This window comes from Pezoporus occidentalis, unplaced genomic scaffold (assembly GCF_034315485.1).
Source record: "Pezoporus occidentalis ecotype Australia unplaced genomic scaffold, CSIRO_AGI_Poc_V1 ctg460, whole genome shotgun sequence".
In the NCBI taxonomy this organism is placed as follows: Eukaryota; Metazoa; Chordata; class Aves; order Psittaciformes; family Psittacidae; genus Pezoporus; species Pezoporus occidentalis.
The window spans coordinates 32,271-48,828 of record NW_026915792.1 but is presented as its reverse complement, the minus strand read 5'-3'; the positions used below and the strand labels follow the sequence as shown (position 1 = coordinate 48,828).

The 16,558-nt window shown below is 58.9% G+C and overlaps 2 protein-coding genes across 3 annotated transcripts in view; one reads left to right on the top strand and one right to left on the bottom strand.

Annotated features, from left to right (window-relative positions):
* Positions 1 to 6,358, top strand: part of C3 (complement C3) — a 34,522-nt gene extending 28,164 nt beyond the window's left edge. Inside the window, exons 32-40 of one of the 2 annotated variants that reach the window (XM_062635985.1) lie at positions 72 to 123; positions 280 to 367; positions 553 to 642; positions 1,383 to 1,488; positions 1,819 to 1,911; positions 3,057 to 3,143; positions 3,573 to 3,656; positions 4,379 to 4,514; positions 6,154 to 6,358. In XM_062635985.1, the coding sequence (XP_062491969.1) occupies positions 72 to 123; positions 280 to 367; positions 553 to 642; positions 1,383 to 1,488; positions 1,819 to 1,911; positions 3,057 to 3,143; positions 3,573 to 3,656; positions 4,379 to 4,514; positions 6,154 to 6,295 (878 nt within the window). In that variant the 3' untranslated portion in view covers positions 6,296 to 6,358. The remainder of the gene's footprint in view (positions 1 to 71; positions 124 to 279; positions 368 to 552; positions 643 to 1,382; positions 1,489 to 1,818; positions 1,912 to 3,056; positions 3,144 to 3,572; positions 3,657 to 4,378; positions 4,515 to 6,153) is intronic. The other variant, XM_062635986.1, reaches the window with a different exon arrangement.
* Positions 6,359 to 9,194: 2,836 nt separating this feature from the next.
* LOC134172655 (uncharacterized) lies at positions 9,195 to 12,441 on the bottom strand. Its single transcript, XM_062635980.1, has 3 exons — positions 12,086 to 12,441; positions 11,118 to 11,151; positions 9,195 to 9,661 (listed from the first exon to the last, which is right to left on the bottom strand). Exons 1-3 carry the CDS (start codon positions 12,287 to 12,289, stop codon positions 9,195 to 9,197), a joined length of 705 nt encoding a protein of 234 aa, XP_062491964.1. The 5' UTR covers positions 12,290 to 12,441.
* Between the last annotated feature and the right edge of the window lie 4,117 nt (positions 12,442 to 16,558).

The following is a 16,558-nucleotide window of genomic DNA, read 5'->3' as shown; positions in this document are numbered from 1 at the left end:
CCCACATGTCCCCCCTATGTCCCCACTCCGTGTGTGCCCCCTTCAATGTCCCCTCATTGTCCCCATGGCAGGCAAGGAACGGGAGGGTGCGATCCGCTCCATCAAGATCACCATCTGCACCAGGTAGGACCGTGGGCAGATATCAGGGATGCTGGGGATAGGGATGGGAATGGGGATGGTGGGGATAACCCCATAGGGATTCTTGGGAATAGGAACATGAAGGATGGAGGGTCTGGGGACAACAGGACAAGGCGGGTGGCCTCAGCCCTGTCCCCATAGGTACCTGGATAACGTGGATGCCACCATGTCCATCCTTGACGTCTCCATGCTCACAGGCTTCTTGCCTGATGTCCAGGACCTGAAGAGGGTGAGTGTGATCCATGGGGACACATGAGGGGGACCCAGGACCTTGCATCTTTGTCCCACTGTGTCCCCACATGTCCCTGTGTGTCCCATGTGGCCAATGTCACCGTGTTCCACTGTGTCCCTCCATCCCTGTATCCTGATGGATGGCCCCATGTGTCCTGCATGTCACCATGGCCCTGTCCCCAGCTCACAGATGGGGTGGACAGGTACATCTCCAAGTTTGAGATCGACCAAGCGCAGTCAGACCGCAGCAATGTCGTCATCTACCTCGACAAGGTGGGGACATGGGGGACATGGGGATGGGGATGTGATGGGACTGGGATGGGGATGTGATGGGACAGGGATGGGGATGTGATGGGACAGGGATGAGGATGTGATGGGATGGGGATAAGGATGTGATGGGACAGGGATGAGGGTGTGATGGGATGGGGATAAGGATGTGACGGCATAGGAATAAGGATGTGATGGGATAGGGATGGGGATGTGATGGGACAGGGATGGGGATGTGATGGGACAGGAATGGGAATGTGACGGGACAGGAATGAGGATGTGATGGGATAGGGATAAGGATGTGATGGGGCAGGGATGAGGATGTGATGGGATAGGGATAAGGATGTGATGGGACAGGGATGGGGATGTGATGGGACAGGGATAAGGATGTGATGGGATAGGGATAAGGACGTGATGGGGCAGAGATAAGGATGTGATGGGACAGGGATGAGGTTGTGATGGGACAAGAATAGGGATATGATGGGAGAGGAGTGGGGACAAGGACAAGGATGGGCACAGAATGGAGTTGGGGACATGGGCAGGGATGAGATGGGAGCAAGGATGAGGCTGAAGCTGGGGACAGGGATGGGGATGCAGGTGGGGTTGGGGACATGGATAGAGGCTGGAGATAGGAGTGAAGCTGGGGCCATAGGTGGGAACAGGAAAGGGTCTCAGGGGTGGGGACAAGGCCAGGATGGTCTCAATGCTGGGGACAGGGGTGCTGAGGGCCACCGCTGTGCCCCCAGATCTCACACAAGGCCGAGGAGTGCTTCTCCTTCAAGGCCCACCAGCAGTTCAAGGTGGGCCTGATCCAGCCCGCGGCCGTTACCGTCTACAGCTACTACAAGATCGGTGGGTGCCATGTGCCCCGGTGCCACCCTTGCTTCCCCTCTTGTCCCTTTGTCCCACCCTTGGGTCCCCTCTTGTCCCTTTGTCCCATCCTTGGGTCCCCTCTTGTCCCTTTGTCCCATCCTTGGGTCCCCTCTTGTCCCTTTGTCCCACCCCTGGGTCCCCTCTTGTCCCTTTGTCCCACCCTTGGGTCCCCTCTTGTCCCTTTGTCCCACCCTTGGGTCCCTTCTTGTCCCTTTGACCCACCACATCCCTTTGCTGACCCTCACCCTCCACATGTCCCCATGGCTCCCACTGTGTCCCCCCTTATCCCCCCATGTCCCCATGTCCCAGCAGATGACCGCTGCACCCGGTTCTACCACCCGGATAAGGAAGGTGGAAAACTGAGCAAGATCTGCTACAAGGATGTGTGCCGCTGCGCCGAAGGTGAGGTGGGGACATGGGGACACACTAGGTCAGCACCCCTACCATGATGGGACATGTCATGGCCATGATAAGACACGGCATAGTGGAGGGTGGGACATCATGGTGGTGATGGGACGCGGCATTGTGGATGGTGGGATGTCATGGTCGTGATGGGACACATCATTGTGGATGGTGGGATGTCATGGTTGTGATGGGACACATCCTTGTGGATGATGGGATGTCATGGACACATCATTGTGGATGGTGGGATATCATGGTGGTGATGGGACACATCGTTGTGGATGATGGGATGTCATGGTTGCGATGGGGCACATCATTGTGGATGGTGGGATGTCATGGTGGTGATGGGGCACATCATTGTGGATGGTGGGATGTCATGGACACATAATTGCGGATGTTGGGATGTCATGGTTGTGATGGGACACATCCTTGTGGATGGTGGGATGTCATGGTGGTGATGGGACGCGGCATTGTGGATGGTGAGATGTCATGGACACATCATTGTGGATGGTGGGACGTCATGGTGGTGATGGGACACATCATTGTGGATGGTGGGATGTCATGGTGGTGATGGGACACATCATTGTGGATGGTGGGATGTCATGGTGGTGATGGGACTCATCATTGTGGATGATGGGATGTCATGGTTGTGATGGGACGCATCATTGTGGATGATGGGATGTCACAGTCATGATGGGACACATCATTGTGGATGATGGGATTTCATGGTTCTTATGGGACGCATCATTGTGGATGATGGGATGTCACGGTCATGATGGGACACATCACTGTGGATGATGGGATTTCATGGTTCTTATGGGACACATCATTGTGGATGATGGGATGTCATGGTCGTGATGGGACACATCCTTGTGGATGGTGGGATGTCATGGTGGTGATGGGACACATCATTGTGGATGGTGGGATGTCATGGTTGTGATGGGACACATCATTGTGGATGATGGGATGTCATGGTTGTGATGGGACTCATCATTGTGGATGATGGGATGTCATGGTTGTGATGGGACGCATCATTGTGGATGATGGGATGTGTGATGACTGTGATGGAGCCATGTCCCTGCCATGGTGGGACGTGTCACTGTCTCAACAGACCTTGTCATGGCCCTGTCCCCATGTCCCTGCAGAGAACTGCTTCAAGCGGAAGGAAGATGAGGTCCCCATCACCGTCAACCAACGCATTGAGCGCGCCTGCGAGCCGGGAGTTGACTATGGTGGGACATGGGAGACAAGGGGGACATGGGGGACATGGGGGACATGGGGACATGGTGGGACATGGGGGACATGGGGGATCTGGGGACATGGGGACATGGGGGACATGGGGACATGGTGGGACATGGGGGACATGGGGGATCTGGGGACATGGGGGACATGGGGGACATGGGGACATGGTGGGACATGGGGAACATGGGGACACGGGGAAATGGGTCACAGGGGCACATGAGGGGACATAGGTGTGGATGGGGCCATGAAGGGCCATTGAAGAGCACAAGGAGCATGGAGAGATGGGAGGGGACATGAAGGGACAAGGACAGGTGGGGATGTAGAGGGTGGAAAGGTGGAGACATGGGGACCCCCAAGTGCAGTGGGGCCACCCTGGTGCCTTCTGGGGCTGGGGCTGACACAGTGATGTCCATCCCCAGTGTACAAGGTGAAGCTGGTGGCAATGGAGGAGACGCCGTCCCATGACAACTACATCATGACCATCCTCTCCGTCATCAAGATGGGTACGAGCACCCCAGGGTGGGGGGACAAGGCCACCCTGAGGGACATGGGAGGGGTCACCTGGGGCTGGGGACATGAGTTGGGTGGGTGTCACCCAATGGCACTGAGGGCACCCATTGGGAAGGGTCACCCAGTTGCATTGGTGTCACTCAAGGGTGCTGGGGACACCCATTGGGCAGGGACACCCAGTCGGGTTGGTGTCACTCAAGGGTGCTGGGGACACCCAGTTGGGTTGGCATTACCCAATGACAGTGGGGACACCCATTGGAAAGGGCCACCCAGTTGGGTTGGTGTCACCCAAGGGTGCTGGGGACACCCAGTTGCGTTGGCATCACCCAGTGGTGCTGGGGACACCCATTGGGAAATGACACCCATTGGGAAGGGGCATCCAGTTGGGTTGGTGTCACCCAATGGCATTGGGGGCACCCATTAGGGAGGGACACCCAGTTGGGTTGGTGTCATCCACTAGCACTGGGGACATCCAGAGGAGTTGGTGTCACCCAATGGCACTGGGCTCACCCATGAGGGCTGCTGTCACCCAATGGCCCTGGGGACACCCAGTTGGGTTGGTGACATCCAAGGGCGCTGGAGGGATCTGGTGTCACCCATGGCTGGTGATGCCACCAATGGGTGCCCCATTGTGGACCCCACTGAAGCGGGTGCCCCTGCTGTGCCGGGGGGGGGGGTGTGGAGGTGACGTGCACCCTGTGTTCTATGGGGACAGGCACCGATGAGGACCCAGCAAGAAGCAACCGGACCTTCGTGAGCCACCGGCAGTGCCGAGATGCTCTGAAGCTCCAGCTGGGTCAGGACTACCTGCTCTGGGGGCTGGCCACCGACATGTGGGTCACCGGCAACCGGTACGGACGTGGGGACATGGACTTGGGGTCCTGGGGGCACGGGAACATCGTGGGACGTGGGGGACATGGGGAGGTTTGGAGACACGTGGTCATGGTGACACATGGGGGACATGGCGGGCATGGGTAGATATGGCCATGGTGACAGTAGATATGGGACATGGGGGACATGGGGCATGGGGACATGGGTAGGTTTGGAGACGTGGTCATGGTGACACTAGATATGGGACATGGGGGACGTGGGGCATGGGGGACATGGGGAGGTTTGGAGACATGTGGTCATGGTGACACATGGGGGACATGGGGGCATGGGTAGATATGGCCACGGTGACAGTAGATATGGGACATGGGGGACATGGGACACAGGGGACATGGGGAGGTTTGGAGACGTGGTCATGGTGACACATGGGGGACATGGGGGCATGGGTAGATATGGCATGGTGACAGTGGATATGGGACATGGGGGACATGGGGCATGGGGGACATGGGGAGGTTTGGAGACGTGGTCATGGTGACACTAGATATGGGACATGGGGGACATGGGGGACATGGGACACAGGGGACATGGGGAGGTTTGGAGACACGTGGTCATGGTGACACATGGGGGACATGGGGGGCATGGGTAGATATGGCCATGGTGACAGTAGATATGGGACATGGGGGACATGGGGCATGGGGGACATGGGGAGGTTTGGAGACATGTGGTCATGGTGACACTAGATATGGGACATGGGGGACGTGGGGCATGGGGGACATGGGGAGGTTTGGAGACATGTGGTCATGGTGACACATGGGGGACATGGGGGCCATGGGTAGATATGGCGCGGTGACAGTGGATATGGGACATGGGGGACATGGGGCATGGGGGACATGGGGAGGTTTGGAGACGTGGTCATGGTGACACTAGATATGGGACATGGGACATACGGGGGACGTGGGACATGGGTAGGTTTGGAGACACATGGCCATGGTGGCACTCGACATGGGACATGGGGGACATGGGACATGAAGACATGGGACATGGAGGACATAGGGAACATGGGTGTCATGGGTAGGTTTGGAGACACGTGGCCATGGTGACACTAGATATGGGACATGGGGGACATGGGACACATGGGACATGGGACATGGGTCATGGGTAGGTTTGGAGACACGTGGCCATGGTGACACTAGATATGGGATATGGGGGACATGGGACACATGGGGGACATGGGATATAGGGGACATGGGATATGGGTGTCACGGGTAGATTTGGAGACACGTGGCCATGGTGACACTAGACATGGGACATGGGACACATGGGACATAGGATATAGGGGACAGGGGACATGGGTGTCATGAGTAGATATGGAGACATGTGGCCATGGTGACACTAGATATGGGACATGGGGGACATGGGGGACATGGGACCCATGGGACATGGGATATAGGGGACACGGGACATAGGTGTCATGAGTAGATATGGAGACAGGCAGCCATGGGGACAGTGACACCCAAGCATTCCCCCTCCCCAAAGCTGAGATTCTCCAGTGTCTCGTACAAGGTTGTGCACCCCCATTGCCCATCCCTTGTGTCGTCCCCCCCCACAACGAGGTGCCACCTCCTTCTCACCATGTCCCCCTTGATGTCCCCTTGCCTCCAGCTTCTCCTACCTCATCGGCAAGGACACGTGGCTGGAGGCCTGGCCCTCGGAGGCGGCGTGCCAGGAGCCTGACCTACAAGCCCTATGCCAGGACTTCGTGGAGTTTGCGGAGGCCATGACCATGTTTGGGTGCCCCTCGTGAGCACCCATGGGTACTCCCCACCCTCCTGCCCCTTGGTTTTGTGTTAAAAAGGTCCTTTCTGATCGCCTGGCTCTGGATCTGCGTTGGGTCGTGGGGACACCAGAGGGGACAATAGGGTGGTGAGGCCTTCAGGGTGGTCATGGGGGCTTTGTAGGGGGCAAGAGGAGTGTGGGGACTCCATAGGGAATGACGGGATCATGGGGACACTGTAGGGGTTGTGGAGATTCCATAGGAGATGATGAAACTGGGGAGATTCCATAGGGGATGATGGGATTATGGAGCCCCCATAGGGGTGATGGGGACACCATACGGGATGGTGGGATGATGGGGACACCATAGGGGTGATGGTGACTCCATATGGGATCATGGGGTCACCATAGGGGTGATGGGGGCTCCATATGGGATGATGGGGTCACCATAGGGGTGATGGGGACACCATAGGGGATGGTGGGATGATGGGGACACCATAGGGGTGATGGCGACTCCATATGGGATAATGGGATGATGGGGACACCATAGGAGTTGATGGGATCATGGGGACACAATAGGGGCTGTGGGGACCCCATAGGGAATGATGGGATCATGGGGTCACCATAGGCATTGTGGAGACTCCATAGGTGATGATGGCACCATGGGGACACCATAAGGAATGATGGGATCATGGGGACACCATAGGGGTGACGGGGACCCACAGGTCATGGGGACCTCATAGGGAGAGATGGGGTTCCATAGGTGACCACACACCTGGTGCACAGCCCCTGGTGCGCGATGGGGCACACCTGAGGCACAGGACTGAAGGCTGGTGGGGATTCTCCAGCGGCTCATATAGGGTTGTGCACGGGGTCACGATGCCCTGGACCCTCCAGACCCCAACCCAGAGGCTTGGGTCCCTCACTGGAAGCCTATGGAGATCCCTTTGCCCACCCTCAAAGGCCTCAAGCCTGGAGAGCAGTGGGTATTCTCCAGTGGCTTGTATAGGGTTGTGCACAGGGGTGATGGGGGGGGGGCGTTAGGCAGGGGAGGCCAGGATGCATCCCCCCCCCAAGTTGAGGGCTGGAATTGAATGAAAGGGGGGGCCACAAGGGGCAAATCTGGGGGTGTTAAGGGCAAATTGGGGTGCCTTGGGGCAGTTTGGGGGGGTCAGGGGTAGATTTGGGGATGCCAGGGCAAACGTATGGGTCTGGAGGGGTCAAAATGGGGGTGCAGGGGCTATCTGGGGGGGGAGGGATAACCCAGCCCCTCCCCATTCCCCAGCGCCCTTTGCGCTCAGGAGCAGAGATTCTCAGCTGGCTGCTATGAGGTTGTGCACCCACACCCCCCCCAAACTTCCTGTTGGGGGGGGGGGTGAATGCAGGGTTGGGGGGGGGGTTGGGACCCATATGTGACCCCCCCATCCCCTCCCCCTTGTTCTTATTTCCTGCTGCTGAGGCCGGATGAGGCCACGGGGGGAGGGGGAGGGGAGGGGAAATGGGTGGGACCAAAGGGGGGGGTGCATATACATGTATATGTGCATTGGCACATGTATGTGCATGCAGACATGTGTGGGTTTGTACACATGTGTATGGGAGCATAAATAACTTTATTAATCAATAAATAATTGTCATTAATAAATTAAGGTCTTAATTTAAGGGGGGGAAAGGGATCACCCCCCCAGGCCTGCTGGGGGGGGGGGGGGAGTGGGAACCTGCAGGGACCCCACTTGTCTGCTCCCCAATGGCCCCACCATGGGGGGCTCAGAGGTCTCCATGTGGCCAGCATCGGGGTCCCCCCAAATGGCCACCATGGGGGTGTCCAAGGTCCATTGGTGTCCCCAACCTCTGGGGTCACCAGCACCATGGGTCCAAGCATGGGGGTCAGCAATGGGCCTTGGTGTCCCTTGGCGTCCCCAGGTCTCTGGTCATGGGGGCCAGCAATGCCCATTGATGTCCATTGACGTCCATTGATGTCCCTCAGTCTTTGGTCATGGGGGTCGGCAATGCCCATTGATGTCCATTGGTGTCCATGGATGCCCACTGAGGTCCATTGAGGTCAGCGATGTCCATTGATGGATGTCCGTTGAGGTCAGCGATGTCCATTGGTGTCCATTGACGTCCATGGATATCCATTGAGGTCAGCAGCGATGTCCATTGATGTCCATTGATATCCATGGATATCCATTGAGGTCCATTGAGGTCAACAATGTCCACTGATGTCCATTGATGTCCATTGATGTCCCCACGTCTCTGGCCAAGGGGTTTACCAATGTCCATTGATGTCCATTGGTGTCCATTGATGTCCATTGAGGTCAGTGATGTCCATTGATGTCCATTGGTGTCAGCTGAGGTCAGTGATGTCCATGGATGTCCACTGATGTCCACTGATGTCCATTGATGTCCATTGATGTCCGTTGATGTCCATTGATGTCCATTGATGTCCACTGATGTTCATTGATGTCCATTGATGTCCATTGATGTCCCCAGGTCTCTGGCCATGGGGGTTACCAATGTCCATTGATGTCCATTGATGTCCATTGATGTCCATTGATGTCCCCAGGTCTCTGGCCATGGGGGTTACCAATGTCCATTGATGCCCATTGATGTCCATTGATGTCCCCAGGTCACTGGCCATGGGGGTTACCAATGTCCATTGATGTCCATTGATGTCCATTGAGGTCAGTGATGTCCATTGATGTCCACTGATGTCCACTGATGTCCATTGATGTCCATTGATGTCCCCAGGTCTCTGGCCATGGGGTTTACCGATGTCCATTGATGTCCATTGATGTCCCCAGGTCACTGGCCATGGGGGTTACCAATGTCCATTGATGTCCATTGATGTCCATTGATGTCCCCAGGTCTCTGGCCATGGGGGTTACCAATGTCCATTGATGTCCATTGACGCCCCACCTCCAGCCACATCCTCAACCCATGGCCCCCTCCAACGCCCCCCTGCCCGCACCCCCGTCCCCCGCGATGCGCAGCAGCCCCACAAAGTTCCCCTCTCGCTCATCCTGTGCCAGCTGCCACCCAGCCCCGGCCCCGTTCCCCCCCGGGGCCCCGACCAGCGCCAGGCTCAGCCGTTCCCCGGCTCGGAGCCTCCGCACGGCCTGGACCAGAGCCGAGCGCACGGGGCCGGGGCCATCGCGCAGCGCCACGGGCACGGCGAGCAGCGGGCGCGGGGCCCCGGAGCGGAGGAGCTGGAGGGTGACGGTGCCCGGGGGACAGGCTGGGGAGGTGCAGGTGAGGGCGAGCTGCCCATAGAGCAGGTAGAGCCCGGCCGTGGTCACCCGCAGCACCCCGGCCGTGGCTTGAACGTCGCCGCTGAGGAAGACGCCGCTGATGCCGTGCTCGTAGCGCCAGAGAGGGGAGGATGGCGGCGATAGGGAGCCTGCGGGGGGAGAGGGAGAGGGGCGCTGAGGGGTGGGGAGATGGGTGCTGCTGCTCTCCCGGGTGCGCCCACGGTGCCGCAGCTCAGACAGGGGGGTGGGAGAAAGGGAGCACAGGGATGGAGGATGCTCTGTGACACCCTAGGGACCATAGGGACAGAGGATGCTCCATGACACCCAGGGGACCACAGGGATGGAGGATGCCCCGTGACATCCTGGGGACTACAGGGATGGAGGATGCTCCGTGACTCCCTGGGGACCACAGGGATGGAGGATGCTCTGTGACACCCTAGGGACCATAGGGATGGAGGATGCTCTGTAACACCCTGGGTACCACAGGGGTGGAGGATGCTCCATGACACCCAGGGAACCACAGGGATGAAGGATGGTCTGTGACACCCTGGGGACCATAGAGACAGAGGATGCTCCATGACACCCAGGGGACCACAGAGATGGAGGATGCTCCATGACACCCTGGGGACCACAGGGACAGAGGATTCTCTGTAACACCATGGGTACTACAGGGATGGAGGATGCTCCGTGACATCCTGGGGACCACAGGGATGGAGGATGCTCCATGACACCCTGGGGACCACAGGGACAGAGGATGCTCTGTAACACCCTGGGTAACACAGGGATGAAGGATGCTCCATGACACCCTGGGGACCACAGGGACAGAGGATGCTCCATGACACCCAGGGGACCACAGGGACAGAGGATGCTCCGTGACACCCATGGGACCCTGTGACACCCCAGGGGCACTCAATGACACCCAGGGGACCACAGAGATGGAAGGTGCTCCATGACACCCTAGGGACCAAAAGGACAGAGGATGCTCTGTGACACCTTGGGTACCACAGGGATGGAGGATGCTCCATGACACCATGGGTACCACAGGGACGGATGATGCTCCATGACACCTGGGGGACCACAGGGATGGAGGATGCTCCGTGACACCCTGGGGACCAGAGGGATGGAGGATGCTCCATGACACCCTAGGGACCACAGGGACGGATGATGCTCCATGACACCCTGGGTACAAGGATGGAGGATGCTCCGTGACACCCTGGGTACCACAGGGACGGAGGATGCTCCATGACACCCAGGGGACCACAGGGATGGAGGATGCTCCATGACACCCTAGGGACCACAAGGATGGAGGATGCTCTGTGACACCCTGGGTACCACAGGGATGGAGGATGCTCCATGACACCCAGGGTACCAAAAGGACAAAGGATACTCCATGACACCCTGGGGACCCTGTGACACCACGGCTGCCCTGTGACACGTCCGGATGCTGCAGGCCTTGGGGTGATGTTTCCATTGTGAGGGCGGAAGGAGGAACCCACAGGAGGGTTTTCGAGATGACTGAGCCGCCCACCTAAGGAAGGGCCTGTCCCCACCTCCCTTGTCCCCACAGAGAGCCCCTCGTGGTGGCCTCAGGCCTTGGGGACTTACCAGCACTCAGCAGCATGTGGGCAGCTGTGGCAGCCTGAGGAGAGAAAGGAAACGAGTGTCAGGAAGCACCCAAAGCGTCCTTGTCCCCAGTGTGTCCCTCGGGGAAGGGGAACTTGGCGTAGTATCGGGATGTGGGGACTTTCCAGCATCCCTCCGGGTACTCTGGGGGGTCCTCAAGCAAGGGGGTGAGCCCTGGATATGGGGGATTTCGTGTGTTTGGGGGTGGGAAACTGAGGCACGGGGAAGGATTGGGGGTCTCCAAGAGCCAGGCAGGGGGTGGATACCCCACTGGTCAGCAGGGAGGGAGGGAAGGATGGAGGGAGGGATGGATGAGGGATGGAGGGATGATGGATGGATGGATGGATGGATGGATGGATGGATGGATGGATGGATGGATGGATGGATGGATGAGGGAGGGATGATGAATGGATGGAGGGATGAAGGGATGGATGGAGAGATGAAGGGATGGAGGGAGAGATGAAGGGATGGATGAAGGGATGGATGGATGGATGGATGAAGGGATGGATGGATGAAGGGATGATGGATGAAGGGATGATGGATGAAGGGATGATGGATGGATGGATGAAGGGATGAAGGGATGATAGATGTACACCACCAGGATGTGCAACCTGGATGGACATTGGAGGAACAGAGACACCCGGAAGGATGGGAAGGATGGAGGGAGGAAGTGAGGGATGGATGGGTGACTGATGATGGATGGAGGGATGGTTGATGGATGGATGAATGGATGGACGGACACCACCAGGATGTGCAACCTGGGTGGACACTGGAGGTAAAGACACCCAGAAGGATGGGAAGGGGGAGCCGGGATGGACAGACAACTGGATGGACACCCGGAGGGACGGACAGACACCCAGATGGATGCTCGGACAAGCGGACACAGACAGACACCAGGGCAGACACTCAGACAGAGGGACTCGGGGGTTGGGGGGGGCACGGACACGGACCTGCGGTGGGGTCCCCCACTGGAGCATCCCCCAATGGAGCATCCCCAGGAGGGCAGCGGCCGCTGCGGCGGCTCCGAGAGCGGCGGCTCCGAGTGCGGCGAGAACCGGGAAGAGGCGGCGGCGGCTCCGGTCCCGGTCCCGGTCCCAATCGCGGTCGTGGCCGGGAGGCAGCGGAAGGGACTCGGGATCGGCGATCGGCGGCATCGCAGCAGGGAGAGAGCGGCGGAGCCGCCTCTTAAAGGGACCGGAGCGGGGAGGGACCGGGGCTGGGACCGGAGGTGGGGACCGGAGGTGGGGACCGGCCGGGAAGGAACCAGCGGCCTCGGGGGCGGGGGGAGCCCGGCCGGGACACGGAATGGGATAGATGGGATGGGATAGGATGGGGGGGGGATCCAGTCCGAGTGACGTCACCTCCCCCCTTCCCCAAAGGGGATTTCGCCTCCTCCGGTCGCTTCCTGCTCCGGGAGGGGGGACATCGGGAACGGGAAGGGGATGGGGGGGGACGGGACATGACACAAGCAATGGGGGGGGGGGGACACGGCTTTCTGGGTTCAACACCGTGCAAAGCCAAGGGGGGCAAGGGAGGGACGCCCCCATTGAGAACAACCCCCCCCCCCACGGGAAACAACCCCCCTATGGGAGAACCCCCCCATTGAGAACATCCGCCCCCCCCCATAGAGAACACAGCCACTATGGGAGAACCCCCATTGAGAACATACCCCCCGCCACTGGAAGCACCCCCCTATAGGGGACCCCCCCATTGAAAACACCCCCCCCATGGGAAACACCCCCCTATGGGAGAACCCCCATTGAGAACATCCCCCTCCATAGAGAGCAGCCCCCCCCCGCCACTAGGAGCACCCCCCCCCCCCCCCATTGAAAACACCCCCCCATGGGAAACACCCCCCTATGGGAGAACCCCCACTGAGAACATTCCCCCCCATTGAGAACCCCCCCCCGCCACTGGAAGCACCCCCCTATAGGAACCCCCCCCCATTGAAAACACTCCCCCCCCCCCATGAGAAACACCCCCCTATGGGAGAACCCCCATTGAGAACATTCCCCCCCATTGAGACCCCCCCCCCCATTGAAAACACACACCCCCCATGGGAAACACCCCCCTATGGGAGAACCCCCATTGAGAACAACCCCACCCCATGGGAAACACCCCCCTATGGGAGACACACCCCCCCCATTAGGAACACCCCCATATGGGAGCCCCCCACATTGAGAACACCCCTTCTATAGGAAGCACCCCCCTATGGGAGCCCCCCCCATTGAGAACACCCCCCCCCCAAGGGAAAACACCCCCGTGTGGGAAATCCTCCCATAGAAGACCCCCCACCAGGAAGACCCCAGCCATGGCCCCCCCCCCCCCCCCCCCCAAGACACCCCCCAAGTGCCCCCCACCCCCATAAGCCCCCTATGGAAACCCCATCGAAATGGGACCCTCATCGATGCCCCACCCCAAGACCCCCCCTTAATTCCAATGGGGTTCCCCCTATAAGTGACACCCCCCCCCCCGTAACACACACCCCCCCCCATTGGGGAGTTCCCTGTCAGGCCCCACCCCTCCCTGCCATGACCCCGCCCCCTTTAGCCTCGCCCCCTTCCGTACACCCCCAAGGTCACAGGAGGCCACGCCCCCTCCCCTCTATTGAACCAATCAGCGCTCGCGCGGGGGGTGACGCTAAAGGGGGGGGGAGGAGGTGCCGGAAGACCGAGTCATGTGACTCCGTGCGCTCGGTGCTGGGCAGGGGGGGAGGGGAAGGGATGGGGGGAGGGACGCGGGAACAGTCGGGGGGGGGGGGGGGAAGCGTTCATGGGCGGGGCTTAATGGGAGTGGGCGGGGTTACGGAGTGGGCGGGGCCTCGGAGCTTCCGGGCAGCGCAGGTTGGTGCGGGGTGAGGGGGGGGGGGGAGCGTGGGAACAGGGGGGGATTGGGGGGGGGGGCAAGGGACACCCATGGGGGGGGGGTCTCGAATGGGGGGGACCAAGGGACACCCGTTGGGGGGGGGTATGGGAACGGGGGGGTCCCGAAGGGGGGGGGGGCGTGGAATGGGGTGTCCCCGTGGGGGGGGTCATGGGAACGGGGGGTCTTAAGGGGGGGGGCCGTGGGATGGGGTGTCCACATGGGGGGGGGTCATGGGAACGGGGGTCCTAAGGGGAGGGGGGCGTGGGATGGGGTGTCCACAGGGGGGGGGCCGTGGGATGGGGTGTCCCCATGGGGGGGGTCATGGGAACGGGGAGTCTTAAGGGGGGGGGGGCGTGGGATGGGGTGTCCCCGTGGGGGGGGGGCATGGGAACGGGGGGTCTTAAGGGGGGGGACCGAGGGACACCCGTGGGGGGGGTCATGGGAAGCAGGGGGGGGGGGGTCTTAAAGGGGGGACACCAAGGGTCACCCATGGGGGCCGTAGGATGGGGTATCCCCATCCGGGGGGTATTAATGGAGAGGGGGGACACCCATGGGGGTCCCCTTTGGGGGGGGTCCATAATGCTGGGGGGGAGGGTCCAGGGGTGATGGGGAGTCCCTGGTGGGGGGTCATAGGAAGTGGGGGCTGTAAGGGGTGACGATGGGTGGTGATGGGGTGGGCATTGTGTGGGGGGGGAGACACGGTGTTGGGGTGCCCCTAAGGACAAGGGGGGCACCAAGGATGGGGGGGGAACACTTGGGGTGCCCCCCAGGATGAGGGGGACCAGGTGAAGCCACAGCAGGACTGAGCTCGTCCCCTTTGTCACAGGGACCCATTGCCACCTCCCCATCACCCGGCAGGTACCTGGGCCCCCACCCCCAAAACGGCCCTAAAACGGGATGGTTTTGCCCAATTTGAGCCTTTTTGGCCCCGTTTTGCTTCCAGAAGGGGGGGGGGAATTGGGGTTTAGGGGTAAACTCTGGCTCCTGGTCTGGTTCTGGGTGTGGGAAGTGATCAAAGGGCTGTGGATGAGGGGGGAGTCAGGCTGGGTTTGACAGCAGCAGCCTCTGCCCTGGGGTCATTGCAGCGCCTTCGTTAGGGGTAATTATGCAAAGGAGCTGGGATGGGGCTGGGAAGGGCTGCGGGGTCTGGTTAAACCGGGTCCAGTGACTTGGGTCCAGTTAAACCGGGTCCAGTGACTTGGGTCCAGTTAAACCGGGTTCAGTGACTTGGGTCCAGTTAAACCGGGTCCAGTGACTTGGGTCCAGTTAAACTGGGTTCACTGAATTGGGTTCAGTTAAACTGGGTTAAGTGACTTGGGTCCAGTTAAACTGGGTTCAGTTCCTCAGGTCCAGTTAAACTGGGTTCAGTGAACTGGGTTCAGTTAAACTGGTTTCAGTGAATCGGGTTCAGTTAAACTGGGTTCCACTGACCTGGTTTCCTTAAACTGGGTTGAACGAATCAGGTCCAGTTAAACTGGGTTCAGTGAATTGGGTCCAGTTAAACTGGGTGCAGTTGGCCTGGTCCAGTTAAACTGGGTTCAATGAATCGGGTCCAGTTAAACTGGGTTCAGTGAATTGGGTCCAGTTAAACTGGGTTCCACTGACCTGGTTTCATTAAACTGGGTTGAACGAATCAAGTCCAGTTAAACTGGGTTCGGTGACTTGGGTCCAGTTAAACTGGGTTCAGTTCCTCAGGTCCAGTTAAACTGGGTTCAGTGAATTGGGTCCAGTTAAACTGGGTTCAGTGAATTGGGTTCGGTTAAACTGGGTTCAGTTCCTCAGGTCCAGGTAAACTGGGTTCAGTGAATTGGGTCCAGTTAAACTGGGTTCGGTGACTTGGGTCCAGTTAAACTGGGTTCAGTGACTTGGGTCCAGTTAAACCGGGTCCAGTGACTTGGGTCCAGTTAAACTGGGTTCAGTGACTTGGGTCCAGTTAAACTGGATTCAGTGAATTGGGTTCAGTTAAACTGGGTTCAGTGGACTGGGTCCAGTTAAACTGGGTTCAGTGAACTGGGTTCAGTTAAACTGGGTTCAGTGAATTGGGTTCAGTTAAACTGGGTTCAGTGGACTGGGTCCAGTTAAACTGGGTTCAGTGAATTGGGTTCAGTTAAACTGGGTTCAGTGAATTGGGTTCAGTTAAACTGGGTTCAGTGGACTGGGTCCAGTTAAACTGGGTTCAGTGAATTGGGTCCAGTTAAACTGGGTTCAGTGACTTGGGTCCAGTTAAACTGGGTTCAGTGAATTGGGTTCAGTTAAACTGGGTTCAGTGGACTGGGTCCAGTTAAACTGGGTTCAGTGAATTGGGTTCAGTTAAACTGGGTTCATCCCAGGTTGGAATATGTGGGATGGGGACAGGTATTGGGATGGGGATAAGGATGGGGACAGGGATGAGGATGAGGATGGGGACAGGGATGGGGATGGGGATGGGGATAGGGATGGGATACAGGATGGGGACAGGATGGGGATGAGCACGGGGACAGGGATGAGAACATGACAGGGATGGGGATGGGGATGGGGATAGGGATAAGGATGGGGACAGGGATGAGGATGAGGATGGG

Excerpts from the sequence above, each read along its gene's own strand:
- LOC134172655 (XM_062635980.1), bottom strand. The coding sequence starts at position 12,289 with ATGCCGCCGATCGCCGATCCCGAGTCCCTTCCGCTGCCTCCCGGCCAC. Across the intron at positions 11,152-12,085 it reads AGTGGGGGACCCCACCGCAG|GCTGCCACAGCTGCCCACAT; the intron begins GTCCGTGTCCGT and ends TTCTCTCCTCAG. Across the intron at positions 9,662-11,117 it reads CCACATGCTGCTGAGTGCTG|GCTCCCTATCGCCGCCATCC; the intron begins GTAAGTCCCCAA and ends CTCCCCCCGCAG.